Here is a 21,195-nt window from a genome sequence, read left to right as displayed (position 1 = left end):
GCTGGTCCAAAATCTAACTACTTTACTATATTTTCTTGTTAATTATAATTAGCTCATAGATTCTCTTGGGTGACTTTGTTGATAAGCATGTCATATTCATGAAAGTTCTGTGTCTTTTTTTTTGTCCTTATATCTTCTATATTTTGTATTTTTTAACATTCCTCAATTATTTTAAAATATTTTTTAAAGGCTGTACTCCATTCATAGTTATTATTACATATTAGCTATGTTCCCTCTGCTGTACAATATATCCTTGTGACTGACTTTGTACATAATAGTTTGTACCACTTAATGCCCCCTCCTTCTTCACTCTCTCCAGCGGTAACCCCTGGTTTGTTCTCTGTCTCTATGCGCCTGCTGCTTTTTTGTTATATCTGCTAGTTTTTTATGTTTTTTAGATTGCACATGTAAGGTATTTCATTCTTTGATATGACTGGGTAGTATTGCTTTCTGTGTGTCTTCTCTGTCCATTCATCTATTGACGGATACTTAGGTTGGTTCCAAATCTTAGCAATTGTAAACAGTGCTGCTGTGAACATTAGGGTGCGTGTGTCTTTTCGAATTAGCATTATATCTATGCCCAGGAGTGAAATTGCTGGATCACTTGCTAGTTTCATTTTTATTTTTTGAGGAACCTCCCTGCTGTTTTCCTCAGTGGCTGCACCAATTTACATTCCCATCAACAATGTGCACAGGTTCCTTTTCTCCACATTCTCACCAACGTTTGTATTTGTATTCTTTTTGATGCTAGCTATTCTGATAGGTATGAGGTGATATCTCATTGTGGTTTTGATTTGCATTTTCCTGATGTTTAGTGATGTTGAACATCTTTTCAGGTGCTTGTGGACCATCTGCATTTCTCCTTTGCATATATACTTCTTCTTTTTCTTATCTTATTGCACAGGCTAAGACCTCCAATACAGTATAGATAAGAAGCACTGATATGTGACATTTTAATTTCCTTTAATGTGTTAATGTGGTGAATTGAGTTGATATGCTTTCTCATATTAAATGATTCATCATTCTTTGATAAATCCTACTTGGTCATGATGTAAACATTGCTTAATTAAGTTTGCTATTATTTTTATTTAAGCTTCCTGCATTTATGTTTAAGAATGAAAGTCAACCGTTATTTTCCTGTCTTGAACTATCCTTATCTAGCTTGGGTATCAAGGTTATACTTATACTGTCCTTTAAAAAGTTTTAGAATAGTTTGTATACAATATTTATGTTTAAATATGTTTGTATAAAAAAGATACAGTATGTATCTTTACTTGGATGTTTGGGAGAATTCTACTGAAAAATATACCAGAATTGGTGCTTTTAGAGAGAGTCTTTGATAATTTAATTTTTCTTGGGAAATTGGTCTGCTTCATTTTCCTATCCTTTTTGAACTTGGTTTTGGCAAGCTTTATTTTCCTAAAAAAATTGGCATTTTCATCCAGATATCCTTTTAACACATATTTGTACCAGAGCATCCAGTAATCAGTTCTGTGATCTCTGTTGTAATCACAAGTGTGCTCCTGTTTAGTTTTTCATGTACATGTACATGTGTTTTTGTTACTTTTCTCCTTGATCTATCTTGATGCAGTCTTGTTTATTTCATTAGTCCTTTCAAAGAACCAGTTTTTGTGCCCAAGACTTCTTGGAGAAATGGCCACTTCCAACTCTGAGCCAGGAAATGTATACAGTAAGCTTGGGACATCTTTTAGTGTTAAATTACAAAGAAGGTGTCAAAAACTATTAGAGTGATGTCAAGAGGAATCAAGGGCTGAATCGAAAAGGCTACTATGAGTCAAGGATGAGTTTCTATAATGATAATAATTGCAATGGAAAAAACCCATGAAATATGTTCAAATCCTTGAATTTATAATATTTTTAAAAAATTGGTCACCTTCAGATAATAAGTTACTTGTCTTGAAAAATGATTTTAAAAAGATTGAGAGAGAGAATCTAGCATTTATCCTGTCTTTGCTATATGAACTGTACCATTAGATAACCAAATAATAGATAAAATATCTCTTTATAAAAACCACTACAATTAATGAAGGAAAATGAAATAATAGACTACCAGCATTGCAATTCTAAATGAATAGAAAAAGGCATTAAGGACTGATGGTTTGTTCTAAGATCATAAAAATAGAGTCAGACACACGTCTCATGCCAAAAGAACATACTACCATGCATAGTCATCCCCAAAGGATAGAACCTGAGTTCAATCCAGTCTCTGGATCCAGCTGTCCTATTAAAGGATTATTGTCAGTTTATTTGCCATATTTTTAAAATCACCTCTTGGTTGGCAGTTTATCCTATGTGTATTTTTTCAAGAAAGACTGATAAAAATAATATTCCCTGAGTTCTTGCATTGTCCAGTCTATTATCTCTTATTTCTATACTTCAAACACAGTTTGGCATAGAAGAAAACTCCTGGTTCATATTTTCTTCTTCAGAAGGACTCTATGTAGGGTTTACTAGCATTGACGTTATTGTGGCGAAGTCTGAGGAGTGCCTGATTTTGTGCTCTTATAAATGCCCTTGATCATTTTACTCGGCTTTCCAAGTGATTCCCACTTTGTCTTTGAAGGTTAGGAATCTTACTAGACGATGTACTGGTGTTGAGATTCTGTTTCTTTCCTTCCTGAGTTTTGGTGTGTCCTTTCAATATGTAAGTTCAAATCTGCTTTTCTTTCTGGAAAGTTTTCTTCAATTACATCTTTAAATAATGTTCGTCTTCCATTATCTATTATCTGTTATTGTATCATTATGTATTATCTATGTGTAACAACTTACCACACATTTAGTAACTTAAAACACAGCATATTTATTATCTCACAGTTTCAGTGGTCAAGGCGTCTGAGCAAGCTTAACTGCACCCTTTGAGCAGGACCTCCCAAGGGCACAGTGAAGATGTCAGCTGGGTTCACAGTCTCATCCAAGGCTGAGTCCTCTTCCAAGCTCAACTGGTGTTTAGAAGAATAATTTCCTTGCAATAGTAGAAGTCCTGGTAGCTTTCTTCTTCAAGGACAGGAGAAGAGAAAGTGTCTGACTCCAGGGAAGACACCAGTTCCTTTTTCAAAGTCCTTTACCTGATTAGGTCAGGCCCACTCAGGATAATCTCTTAAAGAACTCAGAATTAGCTGATTTGAGATTTTAATTACATGTGAAATCCATTCACCTTTGTCATGTTCTGTTGACTGGAAGCAAAGCATAGCTTCTACCTGCATTCAAGGGAAGGGTGTCTCCACGGCACATTTATTTCCCTTTTCTTTTATGGGTTTCCCAATTGTGTATATGTTGGCTCTCATTCACCAGCCCTCCCTATCTGTCATTTCCTCTAGACTCCTTTTCAATTCTACATTTCCATTCACGTTGTTCACTTTCTCATTCTTGACCCCTTGTCACGTATATTATTTACAGCGTCATCAGATTCTTTGTGCTGTTCTGTACTTGCTTTCGTTTCTTTTTTTTTTTTTAAGTTCATTTTTTAAATTGAGGTGTAATTGACATGTAAAATTATGTTAGTTTCAGGTGTACAGCATCATGACTTGATATCTGGGTACATTACTAAATGATCACCACAGTCACCACACATAGTTGAAAATATTTTTTATGATGAGCATTTTTTATGATTTACTTTCTTAGCAACATTCAGATATGCAATACAGTATTATAAACTATAGTCACCATGCTGTACATTACATCCCAGGACTTATTTTGTAACTGGAAGTGTGCCTTAATTTATTTGATGGTGTTTGTTTTTCCTTCTCTCTTGCTGCTAAGTCGCTTCAGTCTTGTCCGACTCTGTGTGACCCCATAGACGGCAGCCCACCAGGCCCTGCCCTCCCTGGGATTCTCCAGGCAGGAACACTGGAGTGGGTTGCCATTTCCTCCTCCAATTAAGTTCTACCAAATAACATTTCATTTCCCCCCCTCTGCCTTCTCCTCCCCCTCCTCTCTCTTCTCCTTTCTCTACCCCTCCACCCCTGCCCTGCCTCTCTTTTTCCTTCCTTTTAAAAATGATTTTGTGTTTGGTCTTTTTTTGTGTGTTTGTCTTATAAACCAATTGTTTGGGGCTTTTTCATTTATGGCGAGATATTTGGTTACAATGTTTATGTGCTTTGTGGCAACTTGCTAGTGAATAATCTTAGTTTGCTTTTCTTATAGGATCCTTTTTAAAGAATTTAATTACTCTATTTATTTATTTTGGCTGCACTGCATGACTTGTGGAATCTTAATGCCCCCACCAGGGATCAAACCTGGGCCCCTCAGCAGTGAAAGCGCAAAGTCCTAACTAGTGGACCACTAGGAAGGTCCCAGAGCCAGGATTTCAGATCAGATATTTTAAAACTCAAAAGCCCATATTCTTTACTTCCATAGTATGCTGTCATTTCAACTGACTTTCTTCTTACTTAAATGACTTCCTAAGATCAAATCCCGGAAGCATACTTTTGTGACTTATAATACAAACTGTCAAACTTTTTTTCCCAATAAGAAATTACTACTTATTATTACTTTACTAGTTTATTTGTCCAAATTTAGTATTTTAAAATAGTACAAGTTAATGTTTATTTTGTACGTAAGTTCAGAGTCTTTCAGAGTGTTCGTTTATGATTTGTTTTCTTCTTTACATCTGTTCTTGTTCCTCGCCTAGTTGTAAGTGTTATCTTGAGGTTCAATTTTGCATCTAAACTTTAATTTATTGATCTGTTTCTTTTATTGTTTTAACTGCTTCAGATTTTAGACCGTTGTTTCATCAAACCTCTGATACCCAATTATAATTTATTCTAGCTTTCTTAACATTTAATATTTAACTCTTGATTTTGAGTTTGTTTTTGTGTATGGTGTAAGTTTAAACTTATTTCCAAATTGTTATTCAGTCATCCCAATATCACTTATTCAGTCAAACTTTTCCTCTTGTTATTCTGAGTGTGGTGGCATGAAAAGAGTGTAGGCCTTTGGACAGAATTAATTTGAATTGAATCCTGGTTCTAGATGTTGGTCCCTTTCAAGTTTAGGAGTAGCCTCTTTCCCAAAAGAGCCAGGCTGTATTCCACTGCTTCGCCCTGAGTGCTGAGGAATGTCGCACCTATGAGCTTGGGGAACTTGGGCCAAAGTTCCCCAACTGGGAAAGCTGCAGCAGTCAGTCAGGCGTCTGCCCTCAGATGCTCTGCATGGCCCAGGGCAATGGGACTTGCTTTAGTACCAGGATGTAGTCATGGCTGAGCTGGGACCCTTGCCAGAGGGGAAAAGGCACACAAAAAATGCCCAGTCTATTCAAAGCCTGGCATGCTCAGCGCCTCCAGGAGAACAAAAGCAGAGATGGTAACCAGTTCTCTGCCACGCACGTGAGACGGTCACTCTCACCCAGGACTGTGTGCTGCGCTCTGCTTGGCGGTGGGTCACCTACATCTTGCCACCACGCTTGTGCTGAAGGCATCGTCCACCAGGACTCAGGACTGACAGCACGTGGACCCACTTGCCTGCTTGTCGCTGCTCCTCTCTTGGGGAGCGTAGCTGTGCCCCTCCCGTATATGCTTCATGCACCCTCCGTAGGAGGAGGTGGCCTTTGGCAGGTTTTCTCTAGTGCTTTGTTTTGCTTTAGCTTTTTTTGTTGTTTCATTTACTCTTCCTACTGTCATCCATTCTCAGTGTTTCTGGACTGTCCAATTAGGGATTGTTCTTTTGACTTGGGGACCGTGGTTTCCATTGTTCTCCGCTGCCTGCATCCAGGGCATCCCCACCATCCTGTTGGTCCTGTGACGTGGGTGTCTCCCTCGCCAGCACGGGAGTGACAAGCCTTGAGGTCCTGATCTTTGGCCTGTCTTGCCTTAGGGATATCGTGTCCACCATACGCTTAATTCATGAAGAGCCGTTCCATTGTGCCCACTTCTGAGCACATCTTCCCTGAATATTTGACCTGTGGTTCTAGAGCATCGTGCTTTCTGTCTACTGCTTGTGTTTCTCCACGTCCAGCCTTCAGGGCCTTATTCTCTAAAAGGTGCTTCTTCTGACCACTCTGATTGAAGGTAGTCCAATACAGAAATGGGCGGGGGGCGGGGGGGGCGGAGCTTCTCAAGGGCTTTGAAAGACAGTTCTTTGCTGACACCATGGAGGCTTATTTCAGAGACCTTGATGACAGTTCTGGAAGGCTGGGAAGGTGAAGCCCAGCCGGAAGTCATAGATGTCCCAGAAGAGCAGGGTCGCCACAACCGCCCGCACTGTTCCTCTGGCCCAAGACCCGCGGAGAGTGAGGACGCACAGCTGCTCCGAGCTCGCCCTGCTCCCTTATCCAAGGTCTATGAACCACAGTTGAAGAGCTCTCAGCAATTCATTTTTGGCTCCCTAAGATTTCAGATAAATTTTTGAAAAGAAATCCGGTACATTTTTGCAGAATATAGCTGGAAGATTTTTCAGATTATCTATTTATTTATGAATGTATACTATTTACAAATTTTTTAAATTAAAAATTAAAATTTATAAATATGTCATTTATTTTATTGTATTTCTACATATTTCTTATTCATCTTATGAAATTACTGAATGGAGTATCTATCTATTACCCCTGTTTTATTCTTTTAAAATCAGGGACTTTAAACATATGAAAATCAGCAACAATCTGGTTCTACTGTGATATTCCTTTTGAGGCAAAAACAAGCACTGAATTATTTAACTGACCTGGGTCAGATTGTTCTGGGGACCCCTCCCACCTCCAATTTGGTAGTTTACTTCGCTGCTCATTTTCAGTAAAATAGTGGAAACGCTCTGAAATCTGCCCACGTTCTCTCAGCCCTGTTGGAGAGGCTCCTGAGAGACAAAGGTGATGGTTCTGGCTCACATTTTTCTTTGACGTGAGCAGAAGACAGAGACACAATGGACCTGCCTTTACCCTCCAGCCCAGTGGTTCTCCTGGTGACCCAGGCTGGGAGCATCAGCTCCACCATCACCCAGGAACTTGTTAGAAAAATGCATATTCTCGGACCCTACCCCAGAGCTTCTGAGTTAAAACTCCCAGGAACAGGGTCCTCGGAGCTCCGTGCTCAAGCCCTGCGGGTGTCCCAGCATCAGGCCCACGTTTGAGAACCCCTGCTCTGGTCTGACAACCCATACTCATGGGAGGGTGCTGTGAATTTCTGTCGAATTCTGCTGCAGCTGCATTGAAGACACTACCGTGGTCTTTGAAGTTCTGATAAACTATCCTTGTCTTGAATGTGTGCTGGGAGGGCTGGACCAGGAGCCAGGAGAACTGCTTTCTCTATTGTCACCACTAACTGGTCCTGGAGGACTCCCTCACCAGGAGAGTGGCGTTTTACCATCTGCTTTTCTTGCTTTGTGTGACAGGAAGATAAAATGAAACAGTGGATGTTAAAGTGGTTTGAAAGTGTTAGCATGGATGTGAAACGCAAGGCCGCGCCCGTACAAGAGAGGCCCTGTAGAGCTTTACCCCGACCAGATTTCCCTGTGAACAGTCCTGTGCGTCTGCCGTGGGCTGTGTTGCTGTGCACACCCACTCACAGCTGTTAGAAATCACAGCTAGCTTAGCACCTGTGAATACAGAGGAAGCAATAGGTCCTAGGAACATGACAAAGTGAAAAAAAAATAGCTTTCACGAGACCCCAGTGTTGGAAAATCAAATGCTTTCTAGTTTTTTCACTGTAAACGAGATAGGTGAAATGTTAGAAATGAAAGGGAGAAGGAAAGGAGGGGGAAAAACACCTGTTTACTTCTTAAGAAGGACCACTGTTGTGGCATTCGCGCTGACAGTGGTACCCAGTTTGCCCACAGGGTGGCAGCTGCAGACCTGGAGGCTCAGCCTCACGGGCCCTCTTCTCTGCACAAGAGTGAAAAACAAACAAAGAGCTTTCTTCCATTCATTCAACACCCGCGCGTCTCGGGGCGGCTTTGTCTTCAAGTATAGAGATAATATCCCATTTGAGGAAAAGAAAGGTGGCCCTATTTCAGTTCAAGTGATCTGTGATTGCTCATCGGGCGTTCCACGAGAAGTGACTGCAGTGGACAGAAGGAGGTGCCAGCCCAAGGCCTGGCCGTGGTCACACTCCTGTGTGTCCCCCTCTTGTTTGGTGAGAACAGCTGGGCTGTTTTTTAAGGGAAATCACGACCTACCAGTTCAGCCTGCAGTGCCTGGTAACTTACTCACTGTCCCGTGTGAATTCAGCCTTGAACCCCAGCACCACCCTCCGCGGCCCCCTGAAGCACCGGAGTCTTGGTGGCGGAAATTCGCAGGAAACTGGGCTCCAACGCCGTGGGGCTTTACATTGCTCGAGAGGAGGGGGCTTCCTTGGGGTTTCTTTAAATTCAGATTATATAAATTAGATGGAGAGGGGCACTCTTTCTTTTTTTCTTTTTTTAATGGAAAGATAATTGCTTTATAGAATTTTGCTGTTTTCTGTCAAACCTCAACATGAATCAGCCATAGGCTGATTTCTTTAGAAAAAAATTTTTTTAAATTTTCTATTGGAATATAGCTAATTAGCAATGTTGTGATGGTTTCAGGTGGACAGCAAAGGGACTCAGCCGTACACATACATGTATCCCTTCTCCCCCAAACTCCCCTCCCATCCAGGCTGCCACATAACATGGAGCAGAGTTCCCTGTGCCCTACAGTAGGTCCTTATTGGTTCTCCGTTTAAAATACAGCAGTGTGTCCATGTCCATCCCAAACTCCCTAACTGTCCCTTCCCTCCATCCTCCCACTCCCATCCCCCGCAACCATGAGTTCTCATAGTTTGTTAGTATGTTGCTGTTTTGTAAATAAATTCATTTGTATCATTTCTTTTTAGATTTTGCATATAAGGGATATCATATTTCTCCTGTCTGACTTACAAGATGCTCGTACTTACTTATGTGAAAGGACTTATGGAAATCACAAAATTCATGAGAATGGGTTTAAAACTATTTAGAGCTTCACAGTGTTTTTCTTGGAGTCCTGTCGGACACATGCAGAGGTGTATTCCACACGTTCCTAATAACTTATCTGGTCCCGCTTTGTTCCACAGGATGTAACATTTCCTCTGCCAACTCTTCCTGCCTCTTTCCCAATAAGGGGGCTGTTATTCTCCCCGGCAAGTGAAAAGTGACAAGCTCTTTTATTAAAACAATCAGGACATCTAAATATAAAATTTTAAAGGTGTATACCCACCTCTGAAATTATCTTATTAAGAATACCTTCATAATAATCCTTTCATTTTATTGCAAAAGACACTACTGTAATAGCAAGGCTAGGAAGGAAACACAGGTAATTATCAAAGTGACTCATGTAGCGAGATGGAAAATCCAAGTTCCTTGTGTGTAAAAATATCTCGTGATGGACGTGTTACCAAATTTCCACAAAATCGATTTCCATATCATGATTTAAGGCTTTGATTGCTTTCCCTCATGGATCGCAGGAACTTTCCCAAGCAGAATGAGCATCCAAGGAGCATGCTTCCTTATGAAATGAGAAGCAGAGGCTTCTGTAGGCAGTGGGCAGGTGAGGATGCTGGCGTGAAGGAGTCCCTCCACCCCGGCCGCCGTTCCCTGTCGGGACCGTGAGTGCTCTGACCCTCCCTGTGGGGGCGCCTGGGAGTCACCGGGAGATTCTGAACAGAGGAACGGCTCTGAGCGCTCAGGCTCTACCTGGATCTCCGTGGAGAAGGGGCCGGAGGAGAGGGGGAACCACTGGGGGAGCTGCCCGTTGCCGCCCTCTGACTTCATTTTCCGCCACCTCCCAGCCCTCTGCTCTCCTGGCTGTTTCTCGAGCCATCCCCGAAGCCCCCACTTGGCCCTTGTAACCAAGCAGCCCTCTGCCTGGAGCCCTTTCCCCACCAGGAGTCCACAGCCCTCGTCTCGCACTTTCTTCAGATACCAGGGTCTCTTTGAGCCCTTCCTGATTTAAAACTTGCCCCCACCCCCACCGCCGGCCCTCCCTGCCCTCTCCCCTGTCTCTATCTTTCCTTCCTACTTATTGCCAGCTGCTGCATGAAGTACGGTCAGCAGGGCAATAGCGGTGGGATTAATGTCCCAATAAACTCATCATCAGTTGAAAGATTTGAAGGTAGAAAGTGCACTCAGCACGCCCAGCCCACCTGCTGTGCCCAGAGCACTCACAGTAGTCTGCAGGTGGGCAGAACCCTCTAACCCCAGGCCTGGTTTGTCATAAAGGGTGGAAGTCTCACGGGATTTCTGGAACACCTACTGGAAAGGAGAAACAGCACGAGGTGTGGGGCTAGATGGTTGTCAGAGTGCGGGTTGTTCAGCCTCGTGATCTTAGGGTCCAGTCTGCCACGTGCAGGCTGAGAGAGGGTCACTAGGCAGGCCCCCATTCTGAGTCCTAAGCACGGTTTCTGCTAAAAGCATACAGCTTTCACAGCATCATAAAGTCACGAGTGAGGGACCCTCTATGTGCATTGTGGCAGATACGTGGTGGGGGGTGGTCCACTCGGAAGGGCTGGGAACCTTCACCACTGGGTCCTTGAGGCCAGCGCCTGCATCTGGCACGGGCAGGCGTCACGTGGACATTGAAATGAGTGTCCGCCAGCCCTGCCATCTCCCTGCCGGCTCAGGGGGGCACAGGAAGCAGGGGGTGGGAGTCAGGTGTCGCTTCAGTGACGCCTCCACGCCGGGCCTTTCTTGGAGTCTCATCTCACGTCAAATACCTATGATGGAAGGAGGCTCGTAGCTCACTCTTCAGACTGAACACAGGCCTCCAGCCACCTCTGTGTTCAGGGTCCAGGCCCTGCCCAGCTCTGCAGGGGGGTCAGTTGCTGGGCTGCCAGAAACCTCCTGACTCTAGGGCCCTGGTATTCCCGGGAAGCCCCCCACCCCTCAGCCACGGGCATGGCTCCCGAGCCAACTCCGGGCCCCCTCGCATCCTGGCCGCCCCCCAGCCCTGCCTTTCAGAGCTCCTGCCACATGAAGAATTCGGTTAAAACGTCTGCAGTGGCACCGCTTTGCAGCAGGGACGCTGTGGTGCCTATTTTTACTTGAATGACTCATTCTCTGCTGCCTCAGTAGGCTTACTTCCTTTGGAGCGTGACTACCTGGCTGAATCTGCCTAACCGCTCATTCCTGACTGACCTCTGTTCACGCAGAAATGATGGCACCTTTTGTAAAGAATCTAAATTTATTTTCTCAAAATAGAAAGAAAGGTGATTCCGTGCCATTTCCGCGAGTTCCTTGCTTTGCCAGATTGCAGTCCCTGAGACGTAAACAAAGGTTCTGCGTCCCCACATCAGTGGTGGGCAGCTCTTAGCTGAGAAAGCAGGGCCTGCAAACAGCGCCATTGCTCCAGGGCCTCCTGACCTGCACGCACCCGGCCCCGGGTCATCTGCCCCACACGCACCCCCATCATGGGCCTCGTTTTCCTCCCTCTTAGGGAGAGACCTGGGTTCAGTCCCTGGGTTGGGAAGATCCCCTGGAGAAGGGAAAGGCTACCCACTCTGGTATTCTGGCCTGGAGAATTCCATGGACCCTATAGTCCATGGGGTCGCAAAGAGTCGGACACGACTAGCGACTTTCACTCACTCACTCACTCAGGGAGGCCACGGCCTTACATTGCGAATGTGACTTTGAAGATGAATGTATCCCCCCTCAAACCACTCTCCATTATCATCGTCCTGAAATCAGAGCTGGAATGTTAAACAGATTTTGAGACTTCAAAAATTATTCCTTGCTGGTCTTCAGAAAGAAAACTCAAGTAAGAAAGCTTATCAATTGCACTTCTGTTTCTGCTCAAAAGCTCCTGACCGCGGGCTCAAAGGCCCCTTGTTCTGACCTCCTGACACGGCAGCGCCCCGGGGCCTGGCGTTTGGGTGGACCCTTTATTCCCCAGGGAAGGAGGGGCAGTTTGCGAGGGGCCGCTGGGGCAGGGGAAGGGGCCGCCTGCCTGGCCGGAGCAGTCTCTGAGTCCGTGCGGGTTCTGACGGAGCACCCGGAGCCCGGGCTGCTCCTGAAAATAGTTAGAGTTGTTTTTATTTTTGGAACTTTTGCAAGAAAAAGAAATTTGTGGCGCCTGGAGAGTCTGGTTTTGGAAAGCAAGCACAGGGCCTCTGAGTCCGACTTGGGCGGGACGTCATTTTCTCATTAAGGAGCAGAATATGGTTTCTTGATCTGTTTCTGCTGTCTTGATGTTTAGCTGGATTCCTGGGTGGTTGGTCAGCCTGGGTACATCTCCAGAGAGCAGGGGGCCCGGCCTTGGCACCACCCGGCAAATCTGTGTGCCAGGGGAGGGGCTTTGGCTGCCAGACCAGGTCGATTTTCAAGGCAGAACTGTGTGTAAAAACGCCCAGTGACAGATAACTATTAAATATTAAAATTCCTGTTCTTGGGGGAAAAAGGCACACACAGAAGTGTCATTGTAAGTGATATGATTTACTTCTAATCTCTTACAGTAAGAGCTAGAAAGCTGAGTTTCCTTTCCAGAAAATTCTCATTTATTTTCAAAAAGTTGCATTTTATTACTGCTGAAGGATTTTAATTTCCAAATGAGTATGCTTTTAAAAAAAAAAAAAAAAAAAAAAAAACCAGGAGTTTTGGAAATCCCAGAGACAGGAGTAGAAAAAGTCGCAGTGTATGATGGCAATTCTCAAGTTCAAGGAGGGGTGAGGGGAGCCATGCTGTGATGGCAGACTTCTTTTAGCCCGTCTGTAAACTGACATTTAAGTAGAATTTAAGTCGGCAGTTTCTCTGCACCAAGTTAAAGACTGTTGTGCTGGCTAAGGGGAGGCTTATGTGTAAGCCTTTATAGAAGTATATAGATATTCACTCCCAACCAAAGAAAGGCAGGGAGGGTTGTGATGCCTCAGGTTTTATGGCCAGGGTAGCCGAGCTGTACTTAGAGGACCACAGCCATCACAGCCGGTCTGGACGGTTGACCTGCAGCGTGAGCGTGCACATGGAGGGCAGGCTGTGGGGTGAGGGGGTACGTCACAGAATGATGTAAAACCATTAGACTAGTTATTATTGCCTAAATCTGAAGCCTGCAGCTAGAAGAGTCCTGCTGGGGAAACAATCGTGGCCAACACTGGGTCTGTTTTGGAAATGTTCTGATCCAGACGGTTAACACAGTGAGCCGTTTTATTAAGGGGCCCTCGCTCCATGTTTGGAGAGAATCGCACACCCTTTTATTAGGAACGTGAAGTAAAGCCTTTGAGTTTCAGCGTCCTGGCGGGTACGTCTAGTTGCCGGGAATAACGAATCGCATCTGCGGAAGCCCCAGTCCTGGCAGGATCCTGGCTTCAGCTGTCCTCTCCTCACCCCTTCCCCTTCTAGACTGACGAGCGGCGCCATGTCCAGAGCCGGCCGGCAGCTGGCCCTTCTCCTGTGCAGCTGCTGCGTGGCTGTGGCCGTCCCGGGGGGCCTGGCCGAGGAGGGCTGTCCGGCTGAGCCCCACCAGGCCTCCCACTACGTGGCCGCTGTGTACGAGCACCCATCCTTCCTGAGTCCCGACCCGCTGGCCCTCACCAGCCGGGAGCAAGCCTTGGAGCTCATGCATCGGAACCTCGACGTCTACGAGCAGCAAGTGACAACTGCGGCCCGAAAGGCAAGGCGTGCTCAGCAGGGCGGGCTGGCCCCGGGTCGGTGGTCCCCTGCAGCCCCTCTGCGAAATCAGACCCAGAGCGCTGAGCTGAAGGAATTAGGTGGCTCAGTTCAGTAGAGTTGCTCAGTCATGTCCGACTCTTTGCAACCCCATGGACTGCAGCACACCGGGCCTCCCTGTCCCTCACCAACTCCTGGAGTCCACCCAAACTCATGTCCATTGAATCGGTGATGCCATCCAATTATCTCATCCTCTGTCATCTCCTTCTCCTCCCGCCTTCAGTCTTTCCCAGCATCGGGGTCTTTTTCATTGAGTCAGTTCTTCACATCAGGTGGCCAAAGTATTGGAGTTTCAGCTTCAGCATCAGTCCTTCCAAAGAATACTCAGGACTGAGCTGCATCAGGGGGCTAGAGGCCCGCTACTCAGAGGGCGGTCTGCAGACCAGCAGCATCAGCCTGCCCACCAGAGCCCGTGAGAAATGCAGAACACAGGGCCCCGTCCTAGACCTGCAGAGTCAGAATCTATTATTTTGTAAGATCCCCAGGTGATGCTTCCCCTCCAGCCTGGGGGACATGCCGGGCCAGGCCCCTGGTTATCACACGTGGGGCCTGCTAAACCAACTGGGTGTCTGGTGGCTCCCATGCCCACAGAGTGGGCTGGGGTGCAGGCGGGGGCCTTGGCTTTCTTTAAGGCACCCCCGGTAGGAAGAAGGTGCAGAAACACTGCAAAGCTGCCTGCCCGCTGGCCGCTCCCGCTCTTGGAGGCTTTCAGAGTCTAACTGAACCAGGGAGCCACCCCGGAGCGGGTTTGCTGCCTCCCGACGATGCGGGGGGCTCATTGCTGGTCCCTGTGCTGGACCCCGAGCAGCCCGAGGGCCCGGTCCAGACAGAACCGAGCCCAGCGGACAGAGTGGACTGGTGCCGCCTCTGTGCCGGGGACGGAGCGGGACCAACTGGAGGGAGGGCCGGGGGGAAGGGCCAGCGGGGCTGCTGAAGGATGCCCCACTCTTGGGGACAGGCGGGGACCCTCTGGGGGCAGAGGCCCGTGCCTGTGAGGTCGGGGGCAGACCACCTGCCCAAGCAGCCCCCCACCCCTGCGCAGGGAGGCCAGCCCTGCCCGGCCACGTTCTGACATGCGGCCTGTAGCGCAGGTACGTGGAGCACACTGATGTTGGAAGGGCACCTAGAGGCCGCGTCCTCCTGCTTCTGATGGGTGACCCTCCTCCTCTGTTCCCAACCCGATGCCCAGCCCTGGACGCCTCCAGAGCCCAGGGCTCCCCGTCCACTTGAGGACGGTGGGAACTCCTGGGAAAGAGCTTTCTTTCCGTGAGCGACAGTCAGCCTCCCTGCCACTGCCGCCCATCGCCCTGTCCTCCGAGCCCAACAGGACAGACTGAACCCCCCCCCGCAACCCACGCTGCCTCCCCCAGAGCGCAGCCTGGCTGTCACGGCCGGGATCTCTCCCCAGGCCCATTGGGGGTCTCTCCCAGGCCCATCGGGATCTGTCCCCAGGCCCATCGGGATCTTCCCCCAGGCCCGTCAGGATCTCTCCCCAGGCCCGTCAGGATGTCTCCCCAGGCCCATCAGGATCTGTCCCCAGGCCCATTGGGATCTGTCCCCAGGCCCATCAGGATCTCTCCCCAGGTGCATCGGGATCTGTCCCCAGGCCCATCCGCAGCTCCTGGACAGGGGCGGTTCCAGCCCTTCCCTCAAGGCTTTCTGGGTTACCCCATACCCTGAACTGCGCACAGCTCTGTTGAGGACAGAGCAGAGCAGACCTGTCTCCATTCTCAGTCTAAGTGTTGTCCCCAGACGAAAAGCTTTTCACAGTTACATCTCGCTGTGGGCTTGCCAGGCACTTGCTGTCAGTTGCAGCCCCCGAGCCCTTTTCGCACAGACATACACACTGCCAAGGCCGTGCCATCGTGTAAGGTTAATTGATTTAATCTGATAGCAAAGCCTCCCATTGATGCCATTAAATTTCATCGTTCCAGCCTGTTGGGCTATTTGGGGATCCATACGGGCGTCCTGCGTAGCAGTTACCATCACTCACGTCATTCACACCTCCTGGACACAGCTTGTTTCAGTCTGCCCTGAAGTCGGTGTAAAGACATCCCAGGCCATGCGCTCAGGCCTTCTCCTGACACAGATCCATTCTCTGCACGGGGGCGTTGGCTTGCACCGTGCTGAAATGTCACCCCCTTTCCCTCCATCCTGTCCACAAAACCATGCTGAGACATTCGGCAGATGCCGCACTGAAACCCAGAGACCGTGACTGCAGTATCCCTGCCTTTTCATCACCTGCCCCCAAATGAAACATGTAACACGTTTTTATTAAACATACACTGGCTGCAGACATCATTGCATCTCTACTTGTGGTCCAGGAGCAGTGATGAAGCCGTTGATCTGGTCATTTTTAGGACTTACAGACATCTTAGCTCCCCTACATGGTTATGTGTGTTAAAGTCACCTCTAAGACAGGTTGATGTCAAGTGTGTGTCAAAGTTTTGTATCAAACGTGCTATAAGGGCAGAGGTTCCTGCAGGCCAACAAGTTCTCTCTTGACAGAGGCATTTACAGGGAAGAAAAGGAGTCATGCTTCAAGATATCAGGCTGGGAGCTCACCTGGGTTGGCACTCGGAATTCCTCAGGAGTTCTTGGGCTACTGGTCTATCAGGAAACTGCTCAAGCCCTTTGTCAGGCATGCAGAGTGCTTCCTAGAAGGCATCAGACCCCGAGTTCTGCCTCTGCTCCAGTCTGAGTCCTCATTCCTGGCAGGCATGTAGTTAGGAAATGCAATTTAATATTAATAGGTATACATAACTGTTACTTTCCACAGGTAACCATTCAGTGCTTTCAAAGCTTTAGTTTTTAATAGAGGAAAAACATTTGTCCAAGTATAATTTGCAAAACGTTAGAAACGTGACTCTTACACATAGAGAAGAATGGACATGTGTCAAAGGTTTTATTTAACTCATTAATTAGCCAAGGAACCAGTGAGGTGGTAAAGCTGGCTCAAAAGAGAATTTGAGGAAGAGATGTGAGTGTATCCATCAGTCAAATGAATGTGGAAATGAATCTGCTAATGGATACAAAAGTGGCTCGTGCTGCCCTGTGCCGTGCTGTGCTTACTTGCTCAGTCATGTCCGACTCTGCAACCCCACGGACTGTAGCCCGCCAGGCTCCTCTGCCCCTGGGATTCTCTAGGCAAAGGATACTGGAGTGGGTCGCCATGCCCTCCTCTAGGGGATCTTCCCGACCCAGGGATTTAACCCAGGTTTCCCACGTTGCAGGAGGATTCTTTAGTCCTACAGGGCAATGAATCATCATCTTTAGGGTGATGTTTTGTTAAACAGCAAAGGCAAACAATGGTACATTCACTAGATAAATGATCCTCGAATGCGCTTGTCAGTCAGTACTCTGCTATATCGTGGAAACACATACGTATACAGAGAACGTAGACAGACATTCTTCATCTTGTTTATTTCTGAGTTTGCGATAATTTTCTTTCTAATGTGCAGTAAGATGACCGAATGCATTTTCTGCTAGAGGGAGTGAATTTTTCTGTGATCTTTCTGGAAGGCTATTTGGCAACGTATGTTAAGAATTTAAATTTTTTTCCTATGTTTGACTCTCAGTATTTTCACTTATAAAGCTTTATACTTATAAAGCTTTATTTATAAAGAAATAACCAGAGTTCCAATCAAAGATTTGTGTACAGTGCTCATCCAGAAAGTGTCTTGAGTACCCTGTAGGCAGATGGTCACCACAGTTGTCCAGCAACAGAGGATAAACTGTGGTGTCTTCTTAAATATTATCCAGCGTCTAATACAAGTGATGTTTCTGAAGGTGTCTTTGTAGTTTTTTTTTTTTTTAAATAATTTTGTTTATTTACCTCTGGCCGCACTGGACTCCCTGCTGCACACAGGCTGTCTCTAACTGTGGTGAGCAGGGCCGACTCTTCGTTGTGGGTGTGCGGGCTTCTCATCAAGGTGGCTTCTCTTGTTGCAGAGCGTGGGCTGTAGGCACTCGTGTTTCAGTGACTGCAGCACTCGAGCTGGGTACTTGGTGCTTGCAGGCTCCAGGGAGCATGGGCTCAGCCGACGTGGTGCTGGGGCTCAGCTGCTCTGCAGCACAGGGAATCTTCCCAGACCAGGGACTTAACCCGTCCCCTGCATGGGCAGGCGGATTCTTACCCACTGTACCTCCAGGAAAGTCCTGGCACCTTTGTAGTCTTGATGGTTCTGTAGTGAGAGCATCAAGATAGAAAACTGTATGTTTATTATTGTCTCAGTTATACACACACACACACATAGACAGAGAGGGGAAAAATGAAATCAGGATGTTAGCAATTCCTATCTTCATGATACAGGCTTAGGAATTCTTCCTTTATAATTTCTGTTTTCCAAATGTTCTACAAATAAGCTTTCATGGGTTTTATATAGCCAGGAAAAAGTTATAAGGGTGTGCAGTGCATTCCGGAAAGCAGTGACTCAGATCGCCTGTTACTCTCGATGACTCGTGCCTGCCCGCCGCCCTCTGCCATCACTCGCCGTGGCTGAGGCTCCAGGCTTGGCACCTTCAGCCCAGTAAGAAGAGAGCGGCTGCAAAGGGCCTGGCCCTGTCCGTTCTGGCTGTCTCAGGCGGCTGCCATCCCCCTGGGCTGCCCCAGTTGTGAAGAGGCCTGTAAGGGGCCCAGGGCTCTAAACGGAGTCTCCTAACTCCCAGGGAGAGAAACACAAGTTACAGCCCAGTCCTGGTTCCTATGCTGAAATCAGCTCGACCCTGACCCCCCAGCCCAGGGGGCGCCCACCTCTGCTGCACGTTAGAGTCACCTGGGGCCCTGTAGACAAACTCTGTCCCCGGCACCTGCTCACAGCCAACAGAAGCAGACTCTAGGCACGGGCCGCCGGATCACCCTGGAACAGCCAGTATGTTTTAAGAAGCTCCCCTGCCTGACGGAAAAGCGCAGTGAAGGCTGAAAGCCACTGGACTACTGGTAGCGTGTGTGTTGAGCATGGCGTTCAGGGCCTGTTGTAGTTCCCACTGCAGCCCCCAGGGCACCACCCCGGCTCCTAACCCCGCTCCCTCCGGCCAGGCTCACCTGTCCCCACCGCCCCCGACCAGCTCCAGGCACGTCCCTGGTTCCTGGAGGACACTGTCTCGGTTCCCTGAGAGTCAGACCCAGTGAACTGTTCCCCCCAAGGCTCAGATCCCTGGCCCTCCGGTCCCTGGTTCCGAGCAGCTGCAGGACGGCTGTCGGAGGCATGCGGGCTGCTTCCCGGCATCTGCTGACAGACTGTCCTCTGATGTTTTGACTTACAGGGTGCACAGATCATAGTGTTTCCAGAAGACGGCATCCACGGATTCAACTTTACAAGGACATCCATTTACCCGTTCTTGGACTTCATGCCATCTCTCCGCTCAGTCAGGTGGAACCCGTGCCTGGAGCCCCACCGCTTCAATGACACGGAGGTAAGTGAGGGGCCTGGCTTCCCTCCTAAGGGGGCAGGAGGCACACGGAGCTGGGCCAGGCCAGGGGCCAGGAGCCAGGACGTGCAGAGCCCTTCAGATCCTGAAAACCAAGCCGAAGCTCCCTGTGCCCCACAGTTAGAGAGTGTCCGCTACCACGAGACCTTTACTCACCTGCGGCTCACTGTGGTTTTCAATCACCAAGGAATGCATGAATATATGCTAGAACAACAGACCAAACAGAAGTTAAAGAAGCGGGGCTTCCCCAGTGGCTCAGTGGTAAAGGATCCAGCTGCAGGAGATGTAGGCTCGATCCTGGTCCAGGAAGACCCCATGGTGCTGCGGAGCGGCTCCACCTCTGAGCCAGTGCTCCGGAGCCCGGGGACCGCGGCCCCGGAACCCCCTCTTCACGGCAAGAGAAGCCCCCGCAACGAGAAGCCCGACACCGCCGCCACTCACTGCGGCTGGAGAGAAGGGCTCCCAGGAACAAAGACCCGGCACAACCAAAAATCAATAAATAAAATTATTGTAAAAACTTAAAAAAACGCAAGTCCACTTCAGCACGCCCCATGCCCCATCCTTCCCTGCTTTCTAGAGAAAACTATAAATGATTGGATGCACCTCCAACTATTAATATATTCTTGTCTATGCATCCAGCAGATAGTGACGTCGTTTTTATTTTAAAGTTTTTTCGTTGATGTACGGTTGATTCACCATGTGTTAATTTCCGCTGTACAGCAAAGTGGTTCACTTACATGTACGCGTTTTTTGTGTTCTTTCTCGTGTTGGTTTATCACAGGATGTTGAATATGGTTCCCTGTGCTGTATCGTAGGACCTCGTCTATCTATTTTATAGACAGCAGTTTGCATCTGCTAACCTCAAACTCCCAGCCCATCTCTCCCGCAGCCCACACCCCGCCTCCCCTGCTCTCCCGCAGCTGCACCCCGCCTCCCCGGCTCTCCCGCAGCCCCCACCCCACCTCTAGCCTGCACCCCGCCTCCCCGGCCACCATCTGCTAATCTCAAACTCCCAGCCCATCTCTCCCGCAGCCGCACCCCACCTCCCTGGCTCTCCTGCAGCCCGCACCCTGCCTCCCCGGCTCTCCCGCAGCCGCACCCCGCCTCCCCGGCTCTCCTGCAGCCCGCACCCCACCTCCCCGGCTCTGCCGCAGACCTCACCCCACCTCCAGCCCGCACCCCACCTCCCCGGCCACCATCTGCTAACCTCAAACTCCCAGCCCATCTCTCCCGCAGCCCACACCCCGCCTCCCCGGCTCTCCCGCAGCCCACACCCCGACTCCCCGGCTCTCCCACAGCCCGCACCCCACCTCCCCAGCCCCTGCAAGTCTGTTCTTTGTATCTGTGAGCCTGTTTCTGTGTCATCCAGTGAAGCCGTTCAGTTGTGTCCGACTCTTTGTGACCCCATGGACTGTCGCCTACCAGGCTCCTCCATCTGTGGGATTTTCCAGGCAAGAACACTCAAGTGTGTTGCCAATTCCTTCTCCAGGGGATCTTCCCGACCTGGGGATGGAACCCGGGTCTCCCGCATTACAGGCAGACGCTTTACCGTCTGGGCCACCCGAGAAGCCCTGTTTCATAGATATGTTCGTTTGAGTTCTATTTTACATTCCGCATCAAAGTGATACCGCGTGGTGCTTGTCTCCTCCTGACTCACCTCGCTTACTCTGATCATCTCCTGAGCCCACCCCTGTTGTCGACCATGGCGTTACTCCATTCTCGTGGCTGAGTGACCTCCCGCTGTGTATGCGCACCACGTCTTCCATCCCTCTGTCAGTCGGTGGGCGCTTAGGTTGCTTCCGCGTCTTGGCTATTGTGCGTAGTGCTGCTGTGAACACGGGGGAGTGTGTCTCTTTTGGGATTAGTCTTCTCCAGGTGCACGCCCAGGAGTGGGCTTGCTGGGTCCCCTGGCTGTGCTGGGTCTTGACTGCTGCACCTGGGATCTTTGTTGTGTCCGGCGGGACCTTTCCTTGCAGCACAGAGACTCTCTAGTTGCAGCTCGCGGGCTCACTAATCATGGCACACTAGTTGCTCCATGGCCTGTGGAATCCTAGTTCCTCAACCAGGGATCAAACTCGCATTCCCTGCATTGCAAGGCAGAGTCTTAACCACTGGGCCACCAGGGAAATCCCTTTGGTTTTTTGAGGAACCTCCATCGTGTGTCCCACAGTG

General features: G+C 48.5%; 1 protein-coding gene across 5 annotated transcripts in view; it reads left to right on the top strand.

The window, feature by feature from the left end:
• Positions 1-21,195, top strand: part of BTD (biotinidase) — a 40,849-nt gene that overhangs the window by 9,523 nt on the left and 10,131 nt on the right. For 4 of the 5 annotated variants that reach the window (XM_086398278.1, XM_086398198.1, XM_086398353.1 and 1 more), the window contains exons 2-3: positions 13,267-13,537; positions 18,859-19,008. In XM_086398278.1, the coding sequence (XP_086254404.1) occupies positions 13,283-13,537; positions 18,859-19,008 (405 nt within the window). In that variant the 5' untranslated portion in view covers positions 13,267-13,282. The remainder of the gene's footprint in view (positions 1-13,266; positions 13,538-18,858; positions 19,009-21,195) is intronic. The other variant, XM_086398404.1, reaches the window with a different exon arrangement.

This window comes from Bos grunniens, chromosome 1 (genome assembly GCF_055505025.1).
Source record: "Bos grunniens cultivar Pamir isolate PY7600 chromosome 1, Bosgru_T2T1.0, whole genome shotgun sequence".
NCBI lineage: Eukaryota > Metazoa > Chordata > Mammalia > Artiodactyla > Bovidae > Bos > Bos grunniens.
Note: the sequence above shows the minus strand (reverse complement) of the source record. Positions and strands in the feature narration are given on the sequence as shown.